The sequence below is a fragment of the Rhamphochromis sp. 'chilingali' genome, assembly GCF_963969265.1.
Source record: "Rhamphochromis sp. 'chilingali' genome assembly, chromosome: 3".
Lineage (NCBI taxonomy): Eukaryota > Metazoa > Chordata > Actinopteri > Cichliformes > Cichlidae > Rhamphochromis > Rhamphochromis sp. 'chilingali'.
This window is the reverse complement of record NC_137931.1, coordinates 20,978,334-20,998,818: the sequence shown is the minus strand read 5'-3', so window position 1 is coordinate 20,998,818 and position 20,485 is coordinate 20,978,334. Positions and strand designations below refer to the sequence as shown.

General features: G+C 40.9%; 1 protein-coding gene across 3 annotated transcripts in view; it reads right to left on the bottom strand.

Moving 5' to 3' along the window:
* Positions 1-2,389: 2,389 nt before the first annotated feature.
* Positions 2,390-20,485, bottom strand: part of LOC308393200 (von Willebrand factor D and EGF domain-containing protein) — a 39,777-nt gene continuing 21,681 nt past the window's right edge. Inside the window, exons 20-34 of one of the 3 annotated variants that reach the window (XM_080876766.1) lie at positions 18,348-18,818; positions 16,990-17,160; positions 13,670-13,995; positions 13,087-13,579; positions 10,746-10,841; positions 10,575-10,670; positions 9,608-9,703; positions 9,183-9,278; positions 9,004-9,099; positions 8,495-8,590; positions 8,193-8,288; positions 7,219-7,314; positions 6,051-6,148; positions 4,444-4,933; positions 2,390-3,029 (exon numbers count right to left, since the gene is read on the bottom strand). In XM_080876766.1, the coding sequence (XP_080732892.1) occupies positions 4,913-4,933; positions 6,051-6,148; positions 7,219-7,314; positions 8,193-8,288; positions 8,495-8,590; positions 9,004-9,099; positions 9,183-9,278; positions 9,608-9,703; positions 10,575-10,670; positions 10,746-10,841; positions 13,087-13,579; positions 13,670-13,995; positions 16,990-17,160; positions 18,348-18,818 (2,348 nt within the window). In that variant the 3' untranslated portion in view covers positions 2,390-3,029; positions 4,444-4,912. Of the gene's footprint in view, positions 3,030-4,443; positions 4,934-6,050; positions 6,149-7,218; positions 7,315-8,192; positions 8,289-8,494; positions 8,591-9,003; positions 9,100-9,182; positions 9,349-9,607; positions 9,704-10,574; positions 10,671-10,745; positions 10,842-13,086; positions 13,583-13,669; positions 13,996-16,989; positions 17,161-18,347; positions 18,819-20,485 lie in introns of those variants that run through there. The other 2 variants (XM_080876765.1, XM_080876767.1) reach the window with 2 other exon arrangements.

Here is a 20,485-nt window from a genome sequence, read left to right as displayed (position 1 = left end):
GCCACAGGAGGCCAAACAGGATTTAAATGAACATACTGGACTTAAAAGCCCCCCATAACCTTTTTTAAAAAAAAGTTAATATGGAACAATTGACTCAAAACAGCAGAAAAGTCAGCTGGCTCTTTTGCCTTTGGCTGAGAGAGGGAAGGAGAGGAATCCTAATTGGTGTTGAGCTAATGCAACCTCATTAATCTCTTAATCCTCCTTTCCTCGCAGCCTTTGTTGCCCCGACCTGCTGGCTGTGAACTTGTCTGGCCCCTGCAGCAAAGTCAAATGCCTCTCTGCTGCTGCTCTCAGCCAAAGTACTTATTGTAAAACCTTATCTTTAAGAATAGTTTAAAAGTTTACATAATTAACTAAACAATCAGCAAAATGTGAAGGAACAACTGGAGAGTTTATTTCCAAAGTGTTTATGTGCTGTGTTGTAGAGATAAAAACTAAAGGTGAACTAGGGCTGGGCTGTACATTCATGTAATACCATCTTGTACCAGAAGATGGTGCAGTGAGTCAGCAAACCCTTATTTTGCCAGACACCCTTTTCAGACGTTCTTATTTGCAATGACAGTCTGCCAGAAGTTAAGCAGCAGGTAAAATGCTGCCCCCGTGGTTAAAAAATAAAAGAAAGAAAACGAAATCTTGAATTCAACAAAGCTTAATTACAGAAGGTACCTGTAAGGAAATTAACAAATTAAAAGCATCATCAAGTTAAAAATACACCAGATCAGTGACGTAGCTAAGGGGAGGGCCTCAGGTGCCCCCTCTAAATTCCTTCTGGAAGTCATTTTTTCTGGGAAACAGCCTTTTTCTCTTCCATGCACCATAGTAAATACAACTGTAGACTTATTTACTCTTAAACTCATATAAATATGGAGCCATCCATTTTGTTACATGTCACACCTAATGAATTTTTATGGAAGCAGGAAGTCTGTCCACAGTCTGAAAATTCAGCAACTTGTAATGATTTAATCACATATAAGTGATTTAGTTTGGTATTAATACCCCCCCCCCCCCCCCCCCCCCCCCAAGTTCCTGTGCCACCCCATCTAAAAATTCCTGGAGACAGCCCTGCTTCCATATATATGCAGGTTTTTAGGAAGGACAACAAGCGGTACCTCTAAAGGAGCTTTATTTTCTTACAAAACAGCCAGTAGCCAATGCTTTGATAAGAAATAACAGATTATACACTGATTAAGAAATGTACAACAGCAAATATGTGACAATATAAAACAACAAAGTAAATAAATAAATACTCTTACTGAGGTTTGGATTCACGGTGAAAAGGACAAACCCTGAAGATTTACTGTAAACTGCTGTAAATGAGTGAAAGAACCCAATGAGTCAGCACAGTTAAACTCTGAGGACGTGTTAATGTGTTAGGGTGACAAAATATCTTTTAGTGTTGGGACTGCAAATAATGTTGAACCTCAGGTGAGGATTTTTCCTTCTGAAGTGTAGGTTTTGTAGGTTTTAGATGTTAATCAAGTCTGGAAAATAGTTTCCCTCTGCAGCTTAAGAGCAATTTCTCATCGGTGTGACCAATTCCCCAAAACAAACAAACATAAAACAGGGGTCCGTTCTTCGTACCTCGCTTACTACATCCAAGATCAAATCATCGTGCTAACTTTGAGCTCGCTATTCCGGTTCTCCGAACACACCTGTTGTTGACGATTAGTATAGCTGGATGAAGTAATGTGAGATCACTGGGTGGCTTAACAGGGGCTACGCATCGATAGTAGAAACATTGATCGGCAACCCTTTGATTGGTCGGCAAAAATGTCGAAGGAGCGCGCTCAGTATTTTTCGGCAGCAGAGCAAGAACTCGATTGAGGGATTTCAGGAGTTTCAGAGTTTAATTAAAACGCAAGGGAACACTGCAAAGGCTGCAAAAGCAAGGAGAGAGGGCTGGCAGAAAGTTGCTGACAAATTAAACTCATAAGTAATTTATTAATAATAATAATAATAATAATAATAATAATAATAATAATAATAATGGATTGGATTTATATAGCGCTTTTCAAGGCACCCAAAGCGCTTTACGATGCCACTATTCATTCACTCTCACATTCACACACTGGTGGAAGCAGCTACAGTTGTAGCCACAGCTGCCCTGGGGCAGACTGACAGAAGCCAGGCTGCCATATCGCGCCATCGGCCCCTCTGGCCAACACCAGTAGGCGGTAGGGTAAATTTATTATATTACACCATATTATATTATATTATATTATATTATATTATATTATATTATATTATATTATATTATATTATATCATATTATATTATATTACATTATATCCTCTTTCACATTAGAGCCACAACAGGACCCACTAGAACATGGGAACAAGTAAAAGTGAAATATAAGAATATTCTACAGAATGGTAATATTTATCACTTATATTGCTTTTCGTCTCTTGGAAAGAGACCCTGAAATAATCTGTTTGTTTGTTTATAACAGCAACCAAGAAAAGGGCAGCGCACAAAAAGACAGGTGGTGGTCCTGCACCCCCTCGTCAACAAGTTGGTTAAGTGAATAATACCCTCACGGGAAAATCGACATCTCTCTATGAGCACACTGTCGCGCTGAGCTAAAGGATCCTGTCTGTCCCGCAATATACGCTGGATTCTGAAAACTCTCCTTATCAATCTTGCACCTTCCGCAATGGGTGGCTCGCGTATACGGACAGGACATGGCTGCGACAGGCTTCCCAAATCCACCTTCGCTTTTATAGCCGTGGTCTCTCATCTTGATTACATGAAGTAATTTACTATTACTACTCTAAAATACGAATTACATCTGAAATAATCAATTACATGAAATAGAATGATTAATAGTACATTTCCCTTTTTGTTAGGAAATGACCTGTATGTATCTGTATGGAATCAATAAAAGGATCAAATACTGCATTAACTTTAGTTACATTGATAATATTTATTTATGGTGAAACAGTGGTAAAATATCGCTGTTGCTTTCGTATACATGAAGCGGACATACCTGAGTGGCCGCGATCTAATCTTGTTTACATAAAGTAAGCCTGCTCCCGAGCAGGGGCCCGTTCTTCGTACGTCGCTTACTACATCCAAGATCAAATGACACATCCAAGATCAAATCATCGCGCTAACCGTGAGCTCGCTAATCCGGTTCCCCGAACACACCTGCTGTTGACGATTAGTACAGCTGGACGCAGTAATGTGACATCACTGGGTGTCGTAAAAGGGGCCACGCATCGATAGTAGAAACATTGATCGGCAACCCTCTGATTGGTCGGCGAAAATGTCGACGGAGCGCGCTCGGCTCGGTATTTTTCGGCAGCAGAGCAAGAACTCCTGAGTGAGGGATTTCAGGAGTTTCAGAGTTTAATCAGAACGCAAGGGAACACTGCAAAGGCTGCAAAAGCAAGGAGAGAGGGCTGGCAGGAAGTTGCTGACAAATTAAACTCGTAAGTAATTTAATAATAACAATAATAATGGAGTGGATTTATATAGCGCTTTTCAAGGCACCCAAAGCGCTTTACAATGCCACTATTCAGTCACTCTCACATTCACACACTGGTGGAGGCAGCTACAGTTGTAGCCACAGCTGCCCTGGGGCAGACTGACAGAAGCCAGGCTGCCATATCGCGCCATCGGCCCCTCTGGCCAACACCAGTAGGCGGTAGGGTAGATTTATTATATTACACTATATTATCCAATATTATATTACATTATATTATAATATGTTATATTTTATCCTCTTTCACATTAGAGCCACGACAGGACCCACTAGAACATGGGAACAGGTAAAAGTGAAATATAAGAATATCCTACAGAATGGTAATATTTATCACTTATATTGCTTTTAGTCTCTTGGAAAGAGACCCTGGAATAATCTGTTTGTTTATAACAGCAACCAAGAAAAGGGCAGAGGAAAAAAAGACAGGTGGTGGTCCTGCACCCCCTCGTCAACAAGTTGGTTAAGTGAATAATACCCTCACGGGAAAATCGATATCTCTCTATGAGCACACTGTCGCGCTGAGCTAAAGGATCCTGTCTATCCCGCAATATACGCTGAATTCTGAGGACTCTCCTTATCAATCTTGCACCTTCCGCAATGGGTGGCTCGCGTATACGGACAGGACATGGCTGCGACAGACTTCCCAAATCCACCTTCGCTTTTATAGCCGTGGTCTCTCATCTTGATTACACGAAGTAATTTACAATTGCTACTCTGAAATATGAATTACATCTGTAATAATCACATACATGTAATAGAATGTTAATAGTACATTTCCCTTTTTTAGGAAATGACCTGTGTGAAATCAATAAATGGATCAGGTGCTGCATTGTCTTTAGTTACATTGATGTTATTTATTTATGGTGAAACAGTGGTGGAATATCGCTGTTGCTTTCGTATGATGACGCGGACATACCTGCGTGGCCGCGATCTAATCCTGTTTACATAAAGTAAACCTGCTCCCGAGCAGGTTTACGCTTACGGCTCTGTTGCTATGACAGCAAGTCCCGGATGAGCTTCGGGGAACCGACTGATCCAGGATCACGCGAAATCGTCAACAATCTAATCCGGCTAACCTACTTAGCGAGGTACGAAGAACGGGCCCCAGGTTTACGCTTACGGATCTGTTGCTATGACAGCAAGTCCCGGATGAGCTTCGGAGAACCGAACGATCCAAGATCACGCGAAATCGTCAACAATCAAATCCAGCTAACCTACTTAGCGAAGTACGAAGAACGGACCCCAGGTTGTCCACGTGTTAGCTTAGCTTAGCACAAAAACGAGGGATAAGCTGCCTTTTTCTCCGTCTTGTATGTCGGCATCACTAGTTTCCATGCTAAGCTCAGCTGATGGTGACCTTTGGAGTCTGATTACGTCTTGGTGCTTTCCAGATCACCTGAGGGTTTTACCGCCGGCTGTTTGGTGTCAGCCTCGTGTGATAGGCAGCTGGAAAAAACAAAACAAATAAAAACATGAGGCTGGATAACTACACAGATCATCACTGAGAAGCAAAAAGACACAAACAGCAGAAATTTAACCTTATTTTGTATCTTTTAGTTGGTGTTTTATCTCCCTACACTTGATTATTTTCACTTTTTGTACTTTTTTTGTCTTTGTTTTGTTTTAACTTCTATTTTCTGCCATTTTATCTGCATCGTCTCTGTTAAGACTTTTAGCATTCCTCTGTTTTTTTATATCTTGTATATCTTTTCTATACTGTAAATAATATTGTTTTAACTTTTGAATATTTCATTTTAATTCACCGTGGCACTTTGAATGCCTTAGTTTTACTTTTTCACTAATAGTCCAATAATCACACCGTGACGCCTCTGCCTTTGTAAATGGAGGGACAGTAACTGCGTGTGCATATGTAAGCGTGTAAAACCTGAAGATAGTCAGATTAACAGTATTTTGTCTCTGTCATTCTGCAATTCATCTGATGTAAATGTGAAAAAAGGCACATAACTTTGACGTTGGATGACGAACTCTGTATTCCTCGTCCACACGTAATTTTTATTTTTTCTTGTAAAACAAAGGGGGGCCCAGCAAAAAAACTTTGGGAACCACTGGCCTAACCTAACACTCCTGCTCATCCTCCAAACCTCCGTAACTCCTGACTTCCTCTTTAAAGATTCGCATGCAGAACTTTTGTGTCTTTCTCTGCTGAAATTCCTGCACTTTGTCTGTCCTCCAGCTGGTGCAAAACAAACAAAACAGCTTCAGTTACTGGGAAGTTTGAAAAATAATAACAATGATACATGACATGTGATTGTAACGTGAGGCTGGACTGTGGCAATGAACTGCAGCTTGTAAAATCCAAACATATAGAGCAGCATTTGGCTTCAATACATCATCGTCTGTAAGTGGCCAGTTCATGAGGACGGACTCATGTGTTTCTGTTTTTCTTCATGTGAGTCTTCTGTCTCTCATCTGCGAATCTGACAGTCTGGAAAAAGTGACGTTCCTCCAAACAAGGAGTAACAAATAAGAGGCCAAGACACAGAAAACACTTAACAAGTAGATGCTCTCCTCTTTAAACTGAGGCTCCATGTTCAGTTCTTACCCTCCTGGCGCAGAACGACCCAGAGAATCCATTCTGGCAGGCGCAGACATTCGGCCGGATGCAGCGACTGCCGTACAGACACTTCTGCTCACAGAGAGCTGAGACACAACAGCAACAGATACACAGTTAGAAGATCAAATAAATCAGTCCTGCTACAACGTTCTCTGTAAGATCCCAGCTGAAGTTTATCATTCAAGGCACAAAGAAAACATTTCTGAAACAAAATGAGATTTAAAAAAAGCTCTTACTTTATATTTAGTGGGCCTGTGAGAGAAACATATCTGTACTAACATGGACTGCCACGTCATTTGACAGAAATGAAAATGATCAACCTACTGAATTCAAAGACACCCTGAAAATCAGAGTGAAGAAATGATGCAGTGGGCTGATCCCGTTTCTTGGAATTTCATTGCAACAACTCAAAACTGTTCTCTGTAGTTTTTATGCAAGACTGACAACCTCGGGAACCTTGGATGGTGTCCCAGTCTGAGGTGCAACCTTGTGGTGTCAGATGGACCAAAACATAATGTCCAAGAGGAGTTCTGTTGAGTGTGACAACGAATCAATGGTATCGATGCCTACGTCCTCCATGCATCCTGCCTGTTCTCACCACATGATGCTGGGCTTTGTCGCGCACCAGGAGCAACCCGGGACTCACTGCGCCATTATATGGTCTGACAGTCAGTCCAAGGATTTCATGGCAGTCAGGGTACGGTTGTGTAGCCTGCAGTGGTCTGTGGGATATTCCTCCCCAGACCATGACTGACCCACCACCAAGCTGTTCATGCTGAACGATGTTACAGGCAGCCTAACGTCCTGCACTATAACACATCAGACCCTAAACTAAAGTAACTGTTTGTGTCCTGGGATCTCCTACATGATCCTGGACACAGCAAACTTTCTGACAATGGCATGTATTGATGTGGCGTCCTGGAGGAGTTGGACTGCCTGTGCAACCTCTTTAGGGTCCAGGTCCAGCCTCAGTGTCACTACTGCTACCAGAAATGACACTGAGGCTAGCCAAAGGCAAAAGTAGTAAAAAAAAAAGCAGAGTAGGAAGGAAAAGCTGTGAGTGTCCTTCACCTGTAAGGCCTTTCCTGTTTTGGAGGTTGTCTTATTGTTGTCCCTCTAGTGTACCTATGAGTGTGTGTTTGGTTTTGATACTCACAGATCTGACACAGCGTGCCATGCCACCCTGGGGCGCAGTGGCAGGTGTTTGGACCGACGCACTCGCCTCCATTCAGACACTTCTGCAGACAGCTGGCTGAGAGGACACACGATGACAGAAAGCTCTGAACATCATCATCATCATCAAATATTTGTTCTGTTTTTCATTCACTTAATACATAATGTCAATTAACAAATTGACATCTACATTTTTAAATAGCTGAGGTGCAGGGCTGTGCTCACACCCGACATGTCAATCACAGCACACAGCCACGGCTCTCACAGCTGGAGTCCAACTGAAGGATGTGTCATGTGGTCTTTGTGGTCACAGAAGTCCACACAGAGCCCCGCCTTCACTCTGATGACACATTTAAATCACTTCGACCGGAGTAGGACTTGAGGGTAACAACAGTTCTCCTAAGAAAGCTTGAGCAAGTCAGCAGGTAACACTTATCTGTAATTAATCTCTTCTTCTTTTGAACTTCTGTCTCTTAGGTAACTGTTACCACTCTGCGAGGGTCAAAGGTCAGTCAAGTGAAACTCTGCAGGCACTACACCTGATGGTTTCCACATGTGAAGCACCTCTGCGGAGGTGTTGCCAGGTCAGTCTGAGAAACTCGCTGCGTGCTCAGGAGGTCGGCACGAAAGCAAGGCGAGAACAGAGGAACGTTTGCAGCGTTGTTTGTCACCTCACAAAAACTACAGAGCAGAATTTCATGAAACCTATTGGAGATGTGGATCATGGGTGAAGCAAGGACCTTAAACTGAGCAAAAATATGTTCTTATTTAATGTTTTTCATCTGAGGTTGTATTTACCTCATTTCCAGTTCTGCTAAGGATGTTTTTTATCCCCAAACATGTAAAACCTTAGAAGTGAAAGAGGCTGTACTCTGACTGTAGGTCAACATAAGAAGAGAGCAGAAGAAGTGTTCAGGTGTTCGTGTCTGCCTGAGCGTTACGGATCATTACACGTACGTTTGTCACATCTCTTCCCTCGCCAACCGGACAGACAATCACAAACATCTGGACCAATGCACCGCCCACCGTTCATGCACATGGGCTCACACACACCTGGAGAGGAGGAATGAGGGAGACAGTTTTAATCAATTAATTCTTTAGTTTGTCCAAAACATGACAGTAAAAGCACACAATCTGGAAATTAAAGTGACACAAGTTCGTCCACTTCGTCATCTTTAAAAGCAACTGAGTGATAATTAAAGTAACTGGAGCATCTGCAGACAAGGAAGATGACCAGGAGATGAAGAAGAAGTGCTTACTTCTCTCACACCGTCTCCCTGTGTACCCCTGCAGACATGAGCAGACGTTGTTTCTCATACACAGACCACCATTTTTACAGGGAGGGTTGCAGACAGCTGGAGGCGAAAAAATATATTAGAAAAAGTCCTGTTTTTCCTATATTATTGCACTCCAGTAGCTTTGCATGATTAACAGCTCAAAAGAATCCTTATTTATCTTCTACTGGGCCCCTCAGCTCATCTTTTTTCTGAAACAAGGCCTCTTAGCCCCTCCCCATTTAACCTAGCTTTCTTCTGATTGGCTAGTCCTCACCAACAGACATCTGTAATGTCAGTATTAGGATAAACAGTCTCTATTAATACACTACACATACATAACCTGATTATTTGAAAAACTGGTCATGTTTAATATGAGAATCAACCACTAAAACAGTATTTTTGTGATTTTGAAAAAGGTAAAAGCAGAATAGCTCCCAATTTAGATGCTTTTAGACACTTTAAGCTTTGAATCTAGCCTGCTGTAGATTTACCGTTCTGACAGTGTGCACCATAGAAACCGTGAGGACACTTGCAGGTATTCGGTCGAACACACGAACCTCCGTTCAGACAGACAGGGGAGCAGAGAGCTGGAAAACAAAATTTGCAGTTAAACTTTACCCTAAACTTAAATCAGATCTTTGCCCCCTACAGCATGAGTAACACAACTCACCGGTCTCACAGGACGGTCCAGTCCAGCCTGGTGTACACATGCACTCATCTGGAGATGCACACTGGCCTCCGTTTTGACAGTGACGGCTACACACCACTGCAACATTTATTTAATTCAATTCAGTGGATTTTTATGTTGATTTTTGTGGCCTTGACGAGTTTTGTCTCTACAACATTAAAGACAAAACTCCAACAATCAGACAATCCCCTTTGAACAGCACTTAGCGAAAGTGGGGAGGAAGACCTCCCTTTTAATAGGAAGAGACCACAATAACAGTTATGAAAGAAAAAGTTTTTAAAAAAAAATATTGTAAATTAAGACCGTAAAATTAGAAAGAAATACCCGAAACAAAAGAACAATGTATACAAATGTACTGCTGTTTTAAAAGATCTTCACTGATATTGATATAAAAGAAGTAAACTCACTTGTTTCACATCGAGGACCAACAAACCCGTAAGGACAGGAGCAGGTCTGCAGTCCCACACAGGTGCCTCCATTTTCGCATGGTGACCTGCACAAGGCTGCACACATGGAGTTTAGAAATGAGATGTAATACTGACATGTTTTTAGTGCATGCTCTTATAGACTGTAAATAAAAGTGGACATAACCACTGCGACATCAGTCATTGGTTTGTGAAGACTTATTTTGAGAGCTCAATATTAGCTTCACACCCACACTTACTTTGTATTGGTGGAGCTGGAATTAATCTGATCTACGTAGCTAGCTTGCATGGTGTTCAATTACATCTATCAAAATACATACCCGCTAATTAGCATTAAGTAACAAAAAGATAAAATAATGACGATTCACAGAACATGTGGGACTGCACAGCAAACCATATTACCTGTCTACTAAAAATGCCCCAACAGGCACCAACACTATAAACATAGTCCAGAGGTCCAGTTAAATGACTCTGATTAACTAAAGTGACGGCTAGTGCCTGTATTCACTGAACCCTGTGTAATTTTAAGCCTTAATACAGTTTAACTGGGTTACTTATAAAGAAATAGTTTTCGTTTTAGGCTGTAAATATTTTTATTTCTGCTGTAAATTTGGATTTTTTAAACATGGGGCTCAATGGGATTGACATACTTTTTGGAGGCAGCCTCAAGTGGACATTAGAGGAAGTGTAGTGTTTGTCACTTCACTTTTCATCACCTCAGGTTGTTACTTGTATACATGAGGTGGTGTTATTTACAGTATTACTTAATGGTTAAGTGAGCTTCATAGCAGCTACCAGAGGTAGTTGAAGAATTTATAAGCTATTATAAAAGTTAATCATTCTTAAGTTTTAAGCCTTTAATTAATTTGTTGTCTCAGTATGTTATACTAAAAATGTGCATTAAATAGATCCTGAACTGGATTAACTTGGAAACAGAAGCAAATGTTACCTTCCTGACAAGTCTCTCCATGGTATCCTCTGAGACACTGGCAAACATTTGGTGCAATGCAAACCCCACCATTCTTGCACCCCGGATCACAGATGGCTAATAAAATATGGGAAAACAATTATTTTACACTTAAATTATTAAAAAATAAATTCTAATGCTATTGCTTTTTACCTTTTTGGCAGCTAGATCCAGTGTAGCCTGGTTTGCAGCGGCATGTGTTGGGCGCAGCACACTCCATGTTCCTACCGCATGCATGCCTGCAAACAGCTTGAAACACAGATGGGGAGGAGCGTTAAGATGTTAAACCTACATATATTTTTCTATTAGACTGGTTTATCTCTCTTTTGTGGCACATGGACTACATACTAGAGATGGCACATACCACTTTGTTATGTCTGATACTGATACTGATATCATAAATTTGGATATCGGCCGATACCGATATGAATCCGATATAGTGTGTTTTTTAATCAATAAAACTGTTTTTTAATATCTTGCTGCATTTTGTATAAGTTCAAACTCAAGTTAAAAAACAAACAAACACTAAGGCTATTCTGTTATACCTGTATGCAAAAAATACACTACAACCAAAATATTTCATAGTTCAGCAATACTGATCAATCTAATAAAGTTAAACCTACTCCATCCTCCCTATTCTGGTATTTCAAAGAGTAAGCAACCTAACTAATAGGGTTGCAAACTTCCAGCAAAAAAAAAAAAAAAAAAAAAGGGAACCACCCCCACCCTCCACCTCATGATGCTTAATCGACGTAATCAACTTTAATTTGATGCAGTGTCAAAAAAAATGCACAAAAATAAAAAAATTTTCAAGAATAATTAAATAGATTCAACGTCTTTCTTCAACAGAACTGCAGACTGCACAGATGGTACCTTCCCAAAGGAAAAAGTACTATAGCTTACTAGGGTATATTAGACTTAATAGTTACTATATACAGTAATGGACTTCTATACATTTTACATCATATTAAAACTTTGGGTGTAAGATTCGGATAATTATTTACTAAAAGCTAGACATTTTAAGTGAGAATAAGAAAGAAAAGTATGTCTTTGTGCCCCCTTTTCCCTGTTCATGCCCTATCGGCCCCCCTGGCTAAACTTTGCTAGATCCGCCCCTGCACAGTTACCAGCCGACAGCTACATAGAAAAAGATCCTGGTGTAGAAAGTAATATTAAATAAATTCTAACAACAGCTTATCAAGCTTAAACGTGCTGCTGTTGTTCAGCCGCTGGTTTCCTGTTTGTGGCGCGAAGTGGGCGATAAACAAACAAGAGAGTCTCTGCTTCCACTTGTCTTTGCAATAGGATGATGTCGGCGTAAATGTGCTGTCATATTCGTTGTGTTCCCACTAGTGCTGTCAGCGTTAATCTCGTTAAAATGGCATTAACGCCATAACGCGGCAAATCTCCGTTACCACGGATCGCCCCGTGCTTGGGGCTGGACGGCGTCAACACGTTAACAAGCTAACTGCGCTAACACTAGTTCCCACAAATTGAGCATTGTGTGGCACATCCGACATACTGTTTTACTTTTGTCCATGATGTGCTTACCATCAGGGTCATACTTCACATGAAAACCAAGATAGTTCCAAATGCCAGATCTGAATGAGGGTGGGGCAGGTTCAATTTTGGGCAGCATTGAGGCAGTTGCCATGTTGCAACGAGCTTAGCTTCTGTCTTGCTAGCTTGTGTTGTGCTCAGTGGATCTGCACTCGACAGTGCAACCTAGGCGGAGTAGTCAAACACAGATCCACTGAGCACTCAACACAGACAGCATCATCAGAAGAAAAGTTGATAAAATAAATAAAAAATGTTGTATTGTTCAATACATATGCGTACCGAACCGAAAGTACTGTATCGAACGGTTCAATATCGATACGAGTATTGTTGCACCCCTAGTAAAGACCCTACAATAATACAACTGAACATGCTGCAAATTTTAGGTTTGCAAATTTGCATCAGAACTGTCAAGAGGGGTGATGATTTGGGCTTGTTCCCAGCCCCCGGACCTGGGTACCTTGCAATCAGTGAGTTCACCATGAACTCCTCTGTATACAGAAGAATTCTGGAGTCAAACCTAATGCTTGGCTAAAACTGGGTCATTTAACAGGACAATGATCCCAAGCACAGCAGCAACAGAATGGCTGAAAAAGAAATAGAATCAAAATAGTCAAAGTCCAGACCCCAACCTGAACCTGCCAATTTTTTTGGCAGACCCTATAATAGTCGTGCATTAACAAACCTTCAAACCTCAATGAACAGAAACACAGTGATCCCCAGTGACGTGACAGTGACAAATTAAGTCATATATGTTTACTTCATGTTATTGCTGCTAAGCTATTTCATGGGGTGTACTTAGTTAACACAAGATTGCTGCAGAAGAGTCCTGTTGAAAACTGTTTTTCATAGCTGTATCTTATATGAATAATAACACCATTAGAAATTGGTTCTGCCGATTTGAGATATTTGGATATCAAAGAGAGAACAAGTTTACCTTTACAGGTATGCCCATTTCCAGTATATCCTACTGGACACCTTCCACAGCGGAAGCCCCCATCCTTAGCTGGTTCACACTGGACACCAGGAAAACATGGCCGTTCAGCACAAGCCATCAAATGTTCGTCAGCTAGTGTACCACTTCCAGTTGATGACTGGCTGGATGTAGATCTTTGTGCCTGGGAGCTATAGACCTTGTCGGGTGTTGTGAGGGTCAGCACTGGCACAATCTTCGGCATCTCTGATCCTGGCTCAGTTTCATCCCCGTCTGCAGAGAACTCAGACTCAGAAAGGGAGTAGGACAGAGAAGTGAGGGCTGCTGTAAGGGCAGGTCTTGGTGGAGTCCAGGGTTTGGTCTGGGTGGATGTCAGGTGGTTGAGCTGATGCTGGGTTGTTTGTTTAGCTGCCGTTACTCTTCCAGGCTGAATGGAGAGCCGAGGTGCAGCGGCAGTTACTTTAACAGGCGTGGCACCAGTAAGAGCTCCTTCAGACTTCTGGAAGATGATCATAAAGTGAGTAAATGGACTTTAATGTCCATCTGTACGATTTTCTTTTAATGCTTTGAACAGTTACCAACTCACCTTGGAGACTGTTACATGGGGCATGACAATCTCCCTGGAGGCACTGGCGTATGTCCCAGTGTCTGATCTAGGGTTGGCACGTGTGATGTGAGTATTTGCAGCGACATCCCTCGAAGCAGAAATGATGGCCTCTCTTCTTCCTGTGCCACCCTCTCTACCTGATCCTGTAACTTGGTGCGACCTAATGAAGGATGAGGACAGGTGCTTGACACCATACCTGTTGGGCAAGTTGGGTAGGTGGACATGGACGACTTTGCTGCTGCTACTTCCATATGAGGATCGGCTGGACTTGCCTAGTGTCTGCTGCTGAGGCAGGTGATTGGATGCTGAGGAAAGGGATAACGGTCATATTAGCTTGTATATCACATTGATGACACAATCATGACTATAATTTATACAACTGCCCCTGGGATATTGTTCCTACACAGTTTTTGGACACTCCAGAACCTTCAATTTCCCAGATTACAAATTTTGCTAACAAAGCAGTCCATGTCCTTATTAAATAACCTTGCCTGAAAAGAGTTAAGTAATTTTTATTTCTGAACTTATATTTCTATGATGGAATTCATGGAGAAAATGCTGTATGCTCAGCCTTTTTCTTTTTTAGACTAAGCCACTGAAAATTTCCGATCACACCTCAGGACAAAATATGCTCTACACAAACTTTTTAATGATGACGTGCTGCCTTTAAACTCCAGTAATTGTGCCATTTTGTTTCCAGTAAGATTTAGATCTACTTTCTTGCGAACCCTCTTGAGGATTAGGCTAGCATCTAAGGCACTGTCCTGAAAAATGGGTTCTTCTCTTCATGTACAGCCCCAATTACTTATGGTGTGCCTCAAGGTTCCAGTTTAGGGCCTATTTTATTTACCTTGCATATGCTCTTGCAGAAATCTAATAGTTCATCCACTTCTTTGCTGATAGAATCCGGATCAAGCCAAAAAGGCATTACTTTTAAGATCAACTGCTTGTAGTTTTTCTACAAAATAAGGGAGATTTGCCAGTGCCTACTCGATAACTCTGGAACAATCAAATGTTAAGTCTCTAATGAAACGAAACCCCCAAAGACATGCATGTTTTTGATGGCCTTCACATATTCTTACTGTTTATTATATTTTAGTGTTACATTTCTTTCCTGTTCTGTCTTGTTTTTAGAATACCTTTGTTAATTTTATTTATATTTTGATTTTATACAACTGGATCCTGTATTCTGTCTTTCTTTCTATTTTTTCGATCTATTTATGTTCTCCACAGTGGTATGGACAGCACTTTGGTCATCTCCAGTGGTTTAAAAATATGTTACAGAAAGAAATATGATTTGGCCTTAACTAGAGTTAAGTAGAACAGCAGAGTGGCCTCAGTTACACAGGCCTCAGACTGGTGTGAGGGGTTATTGGCAGTTGCTGTGAAATAGATTGCCAGTCACGCACACTAGAGGCCTGTCACAAAGCTGCTTGCAACTACCAGTTACTAGGGAAAAATGTGTATTTTCCCAACTGATTGGTGAATGGTTGCTAGCTGTCTGTAGGTGAAAGTGGTCACAAAGAGAGTGCAGTATGAAAACCCTTGCCACTAGCAGATTGCTGCAGTCACATGTATTCTTATAACACTAACCTGCCTGCAAACAGTATGCAATTGCTCACAAAATTAGTGAAATTTGAAAAAAAAATTGTCTCAAGATGTAAACAGAAAATGTTTAACTTCAAAGTAAAAACTGCAACCAAGACATTTTAGAAGGTGCAACTTTTCAAATGACTGCCACTTCCTATTCATGTTGGATTTTTCACAGTCTCACCACTCTGAGTAGTTGGTAAGTATTTGTAGACAGCATCTTCCATACAAACAACTGGTGACAGCGTCCCAGTGACCAAAATAATTGTAAGGAGGTTTTCAGGGCAACATTATAAAGTTCTGTGTGACCAATTTCACCTAGCAACAGCTCGCAACCTTCAGCAACGACATGCCAAGCGGTTTATTCATTGGTGGTTAGCAGGGGTTTATTGATTGGTCTCTAGGCATGCATAACTGAGGTTTTAGCAATCAGTTTCATTGCAACCAGTCAGGGAATATAAATTTTTCCCTAGCGGCCAATGGTTACCAGGTCAACCAGCAACTAGATCTGAGGTACTGAGCCCTAAGATATTCATATTTCTACCCCAAAACGTAAATTTCCAGTCATAGCTTTGAAATCTTTACTGAGAAGCATTAGATTACTAAAATATGCTAAAGCAGCAGCTTTGGGTGCTACAGATCATGTCATTATAAAGCTGCCATTGATGTCATTCTGCTGTGTATCGCGTATGTGTCGCTGCGTACTAAACACAGCTTGACAGGCTTAACAGAAGTTTGACAGGAATCTGCAAAACGCTGCGTTAAATGATAAAATACAGCAAAATAAAACTAAAATTGAAAAGCAGAACATCTGGTCAAACGATGACATGCTGAAGGAAAAAAGCATGTCTGCTTTCAGTCCTTGGACAAATAAAAGTAAAGAGAAGAACAGCAAAGCAATTTAAGCGATTAATGTCTTGTTTGTGGTGATGTGACTCTCCAGACAAACACAGTCCACAATAAAGGGATTTAAGTTGGAATCAGACTGTCTCTTTAGAGTTGGGAGCCCCCCCACCATCTCCCCTTGTGTGAAGTCACATTAAGGAATCTGCTGTAGAAACTTTGTGGAACCGACTCAAAAAGCAATGCACCAGAGGTGGTTATTTCATTCAGGCAGTCTCCAACCACTTATGCTGATTTATCTCCTGCAATAAATGACATTCTTTCCAATCAAGAAAAACACATAAAGCAACATCAGGGAAACCAGAATATAACGAGTGCAAAATAAGCTCTTAAAAGCAGACCACAGTGTATGGAAGGATGCACATTACTGACAGATGTTTTCATCAGATTAATGCTTATTTTTGTCCTTTGAAAAACAACACAATGTGTTTTTGTACAAAGAATCGGAAGAATATGCTATATAGAGCAGACACCCCAATTTGGGCTGCTTTTGTGACTCAATTACAGCATTGACCAATCATGTGTGGGGCTAGATGTGACCCAAAGGTTATGAAACACCTGATGTCCAGCCAGTGTAAGTAGATCTATGGCTGAATTAAGTCAACAGCATTAGTTAGTTTAGGGTTAAAGGAAACTTCAACTGCATTCAACTGCTTTTTTTTTCTTTTCTTTTTTTTAAAATGTCCTAAAGGCCTGTGAAAAACTCTATAATCACTCTGGTTCCTGCAAAGTCCCTGACAAGACTTAAAAATCATGGAAGCTTATCCCCAAACGCATTAAAATATTAAATGTAAAAGCTCCCTCACCTTCCTTGGAGTTCTTCATGCAGATGCGACCGTTGCCATAAAGTCCAGGTGGGCAGCGGCCACAGACGTAGCCCACATGTGGCGGTCTGCGGTTGATGCATTGAACCCCAGGAAAGCAGGGCCTGCTGGCGCATGTAGCTGATAAACTGACAGCCAAAGACCTCACTGATCCTGGGAGATAAAGTTGTATGAGATCAATCATTGTCCTATAAGAAGGCTCGGATTGTAGCAAACACAATCTGCATCTCTGACATCTCTGAAAACATACAAATAAAACTGTTGCAAAGTTCATTTTTGCTTTCTTTCATTAGTTCTAGTCTTACAAGTATCAAATATTAATATACTTACAAATATCCTTGTGTGCTCTGTAATGGTTCAGACTAGAGTAGTAATAGGCAATGAGGAAAAAATCAACGATTACACTGACGGTGTTCCACCTTCAACCTGTGGGCGTTCACTTTTGATCACAAGGCACACAGGCCTCCTTGTGGGAGGCAACGTGTCTCCATACAGTCGCAGTCTGACCTCTCTCAAACAGATTGGTGAAGGTTTACAAATAGTTGCAAACTCATTTATAAATGCAGACAGACTGCCAATGAGTTTATCACAGTTAATCCCGTATTATCATAAACAGTAAGTAACTGACGCATGTAATTGCCAACTTGACTCCATTCAATTGCAACCAAGCCTGATTTGATCTTATTGCTTGTTTTATAACTATCTTGATGCACTGATGACTCATTGAAGACAGCAGCTGACTGCGAGTGATCACAGATCTGGTCCTCGTCTTTGAAACAACCATTTCAAGAAGCAGCAAAATTGAAAGTTGCTCACAAACGATCGCAATGATCTTGGGTGTGCCATGGTCTCCACTGATTTTCCTATTGTGACTGCAGCATTAGCTCTGTAAGGTAACATATCATTGAACTACAGTTTTCCTGAATACAGAGTAAAAAAACAATATTTTTTTTGTCTAAATTGTTTTTGTTTTATGTGAATTTCCCTGTTTCTGAATGGTTGTTCAAGCACACACAGTGGTAAGATCTCCAAAAAAAGATCACATTGGTCGGTTGTTCCTAACATCTGAAAACGACCTGTTTAAGTGTTCTCAAATTGAAATCCTGAATCCCCTTAGGGCAGCTTTTATAGCTAAACTAAAAAAAATATGTATACTACAGTATGTGAATTATTTTCCTGGTACTTATTTTAATGACTGTGATAAAACATTATGGCCAGAATGACTGAATGTTCCCTTTTAAAGTCTCCTTGTCTTCATACTTGCTTGAGGCTCAGCACAGTGTGATACCTCGCACATTAAGGAAAACTTAAATGGAATTTATTGGAAATTTGGGGCTTACCTGCAGCTGGTCTATCATGATCTGATGGTGAAGCTACAGTCGGAGGATTGCTTGTAGTGTTTCTGAATTTAGATTGCTCCTGTTTGACTCGGCGTGGAACAATCTCTGAGAGGTTCTTGAACATGTCTGTGTTAGTCCTGGATAGGTTTAGGTTAGCTGCTTGAGTTTCCCGTGAAGAATCAATATTTGTTTGGGGAACGGTTGGTGTTTTGCGCCTGCTGGTTTCTGCTATTGTGACTTCAGGGCTGGAGCTAATTCCTGCTGTCCTTGTCCAGGTGGTTGATTTCATTTGTGGGTCAATTCTTGGAACTGTTTTCCTGGCCTCAGCTGTCATCTGCGGGGAGCTACCGCTTGAGGTCTTCAGGAAAGCGCCTGTCTTTATTTTGGGTGGTTGGAGCAGAACATCTGGTGTCTCGTAGCCAGTCATATGAGGAGCAGATGTTGAAGGGAAGGCAGCTGGACTGAGAAATACTGTAATAAGAAAGCCACTAATTATGTTCTGGATTGCTATCCTCAATTTTTACATCCAATTGAGCATCAAGATCACCCACTTCAGAACACATTGCATTAAATCAATAATAAAGGACCAAAAAAGAGAAATGGTACAGTGAAGGATGTGGAGGTTGCTGTAAATCAGAAAACCTGGAAGGGCTCAAAAGGTTACGTTTAATGAACTGTGACTCCCAGCAAGAGACGAGACCTTGGGTCAAGTTTGTGTAAAGATATCTCTTGCCACAGTAGTAGCAGAAAACCTCAACAGGCTTCAGACATGGCAGCAGGTCAAATAATCTGACTCATCCTGCTTTACTACAGCAAAGACTTCTTACTTACTAGAATTAAGGCAGATTCAATAAGACTTTGGAGTCTAGTTTTGAATGCCTCTCCAAAACCTTTACCTTTGACACTTGACTTTTCTCAACTTTTTCATTAGAACTGAACTTCCTTCTGCCCGGTTGACTCGTCAAAACTACCAATGACGGTTGATTTGTCAAACCACAACTGATTAGTTGGAGAGGTTAAAGGGTTTAAAGGGTTCGTTTCATTAATCTCAAGGTAACTGCTTTGTAGCTTTGGGTGTGTATTGCTAAGTTTCTTTTCTTTCTGAATAACCTGTACTTAATGTGCAATTGTTGTGCAACTGATGATCTGGAACCTTCAGCATCAAATACTAAAAGACTGAAGTGAGTTTATGAATGTATTTGAGCCTGTATGTATACTTTTGAGCCTTTTTGGATTATAAAAAATCCAAAATAAATTCAAACTTCTGCACACAATTCTTGTTTTAAAGACATATGCTGTCCAATTATTCCACCGTGGAAATAGAACATTTCAAAGAAATCCTCAAAAGAACCACATTTACTATGACATTCATGCCGTTGGTGAGTGGATCTAAACTTGTGACCTGCTTGTCATTTAAAATTTAAGGACCTTGTCCAACTCCACTGACACACAAAGTTATGCGTCTTAAAATGAACTGAGCGTAGAGGTCAAACAAGTCAAGCTGAAGGCCCTCAGTGGACATGTGGAGGATTAAAGAACAAAGGGGATTAGGAAATCCAACTATCTGTCCCTGTGAATCTTCTGCCACAAGGTCCCATAAAAATGGCAAATAATATGCTGCTGAGTTTAATTAATGTTCTGTGCTTTACTGTAGACCCAGATTTTTTTTCCTTTTAGGGGCAGAAACTCCTGTAAACACACACCACAGAGTTCTTCTGTTACTGGAAGGATAATGTGACTGCAGGAATGCAACATCAGCCCCAGTGCTTACGCAAATAATATAAAGCACCTTGAGGCAATATGGTTAATTTGGCACTATGTAAATAAAACTGAATTGAATAGAATATGGATCAACATGATGTCTTTTAGGTGAGAATTCTGGGGCTTTTTTTCTCTTTAGATCGTGAAAGCAACTAATTTAACCCTGTATTAATATTCACCTTGACAAGTATGGGTACGTGCACCAGTGTTGTGCTTGCAGCATGCTGTTAACTTCTCATCTTCAGTTAACAATATCTTTGTAGTTAAAATCCAGGAACCAAAAGTGAAACAATTCCCGTAGACACCCATAAATCCTGGAGTTAGGAACGTGACTGCTCTGCCTAACTCGGGGGTGTCGAACCCCAGACCTCGAGGGC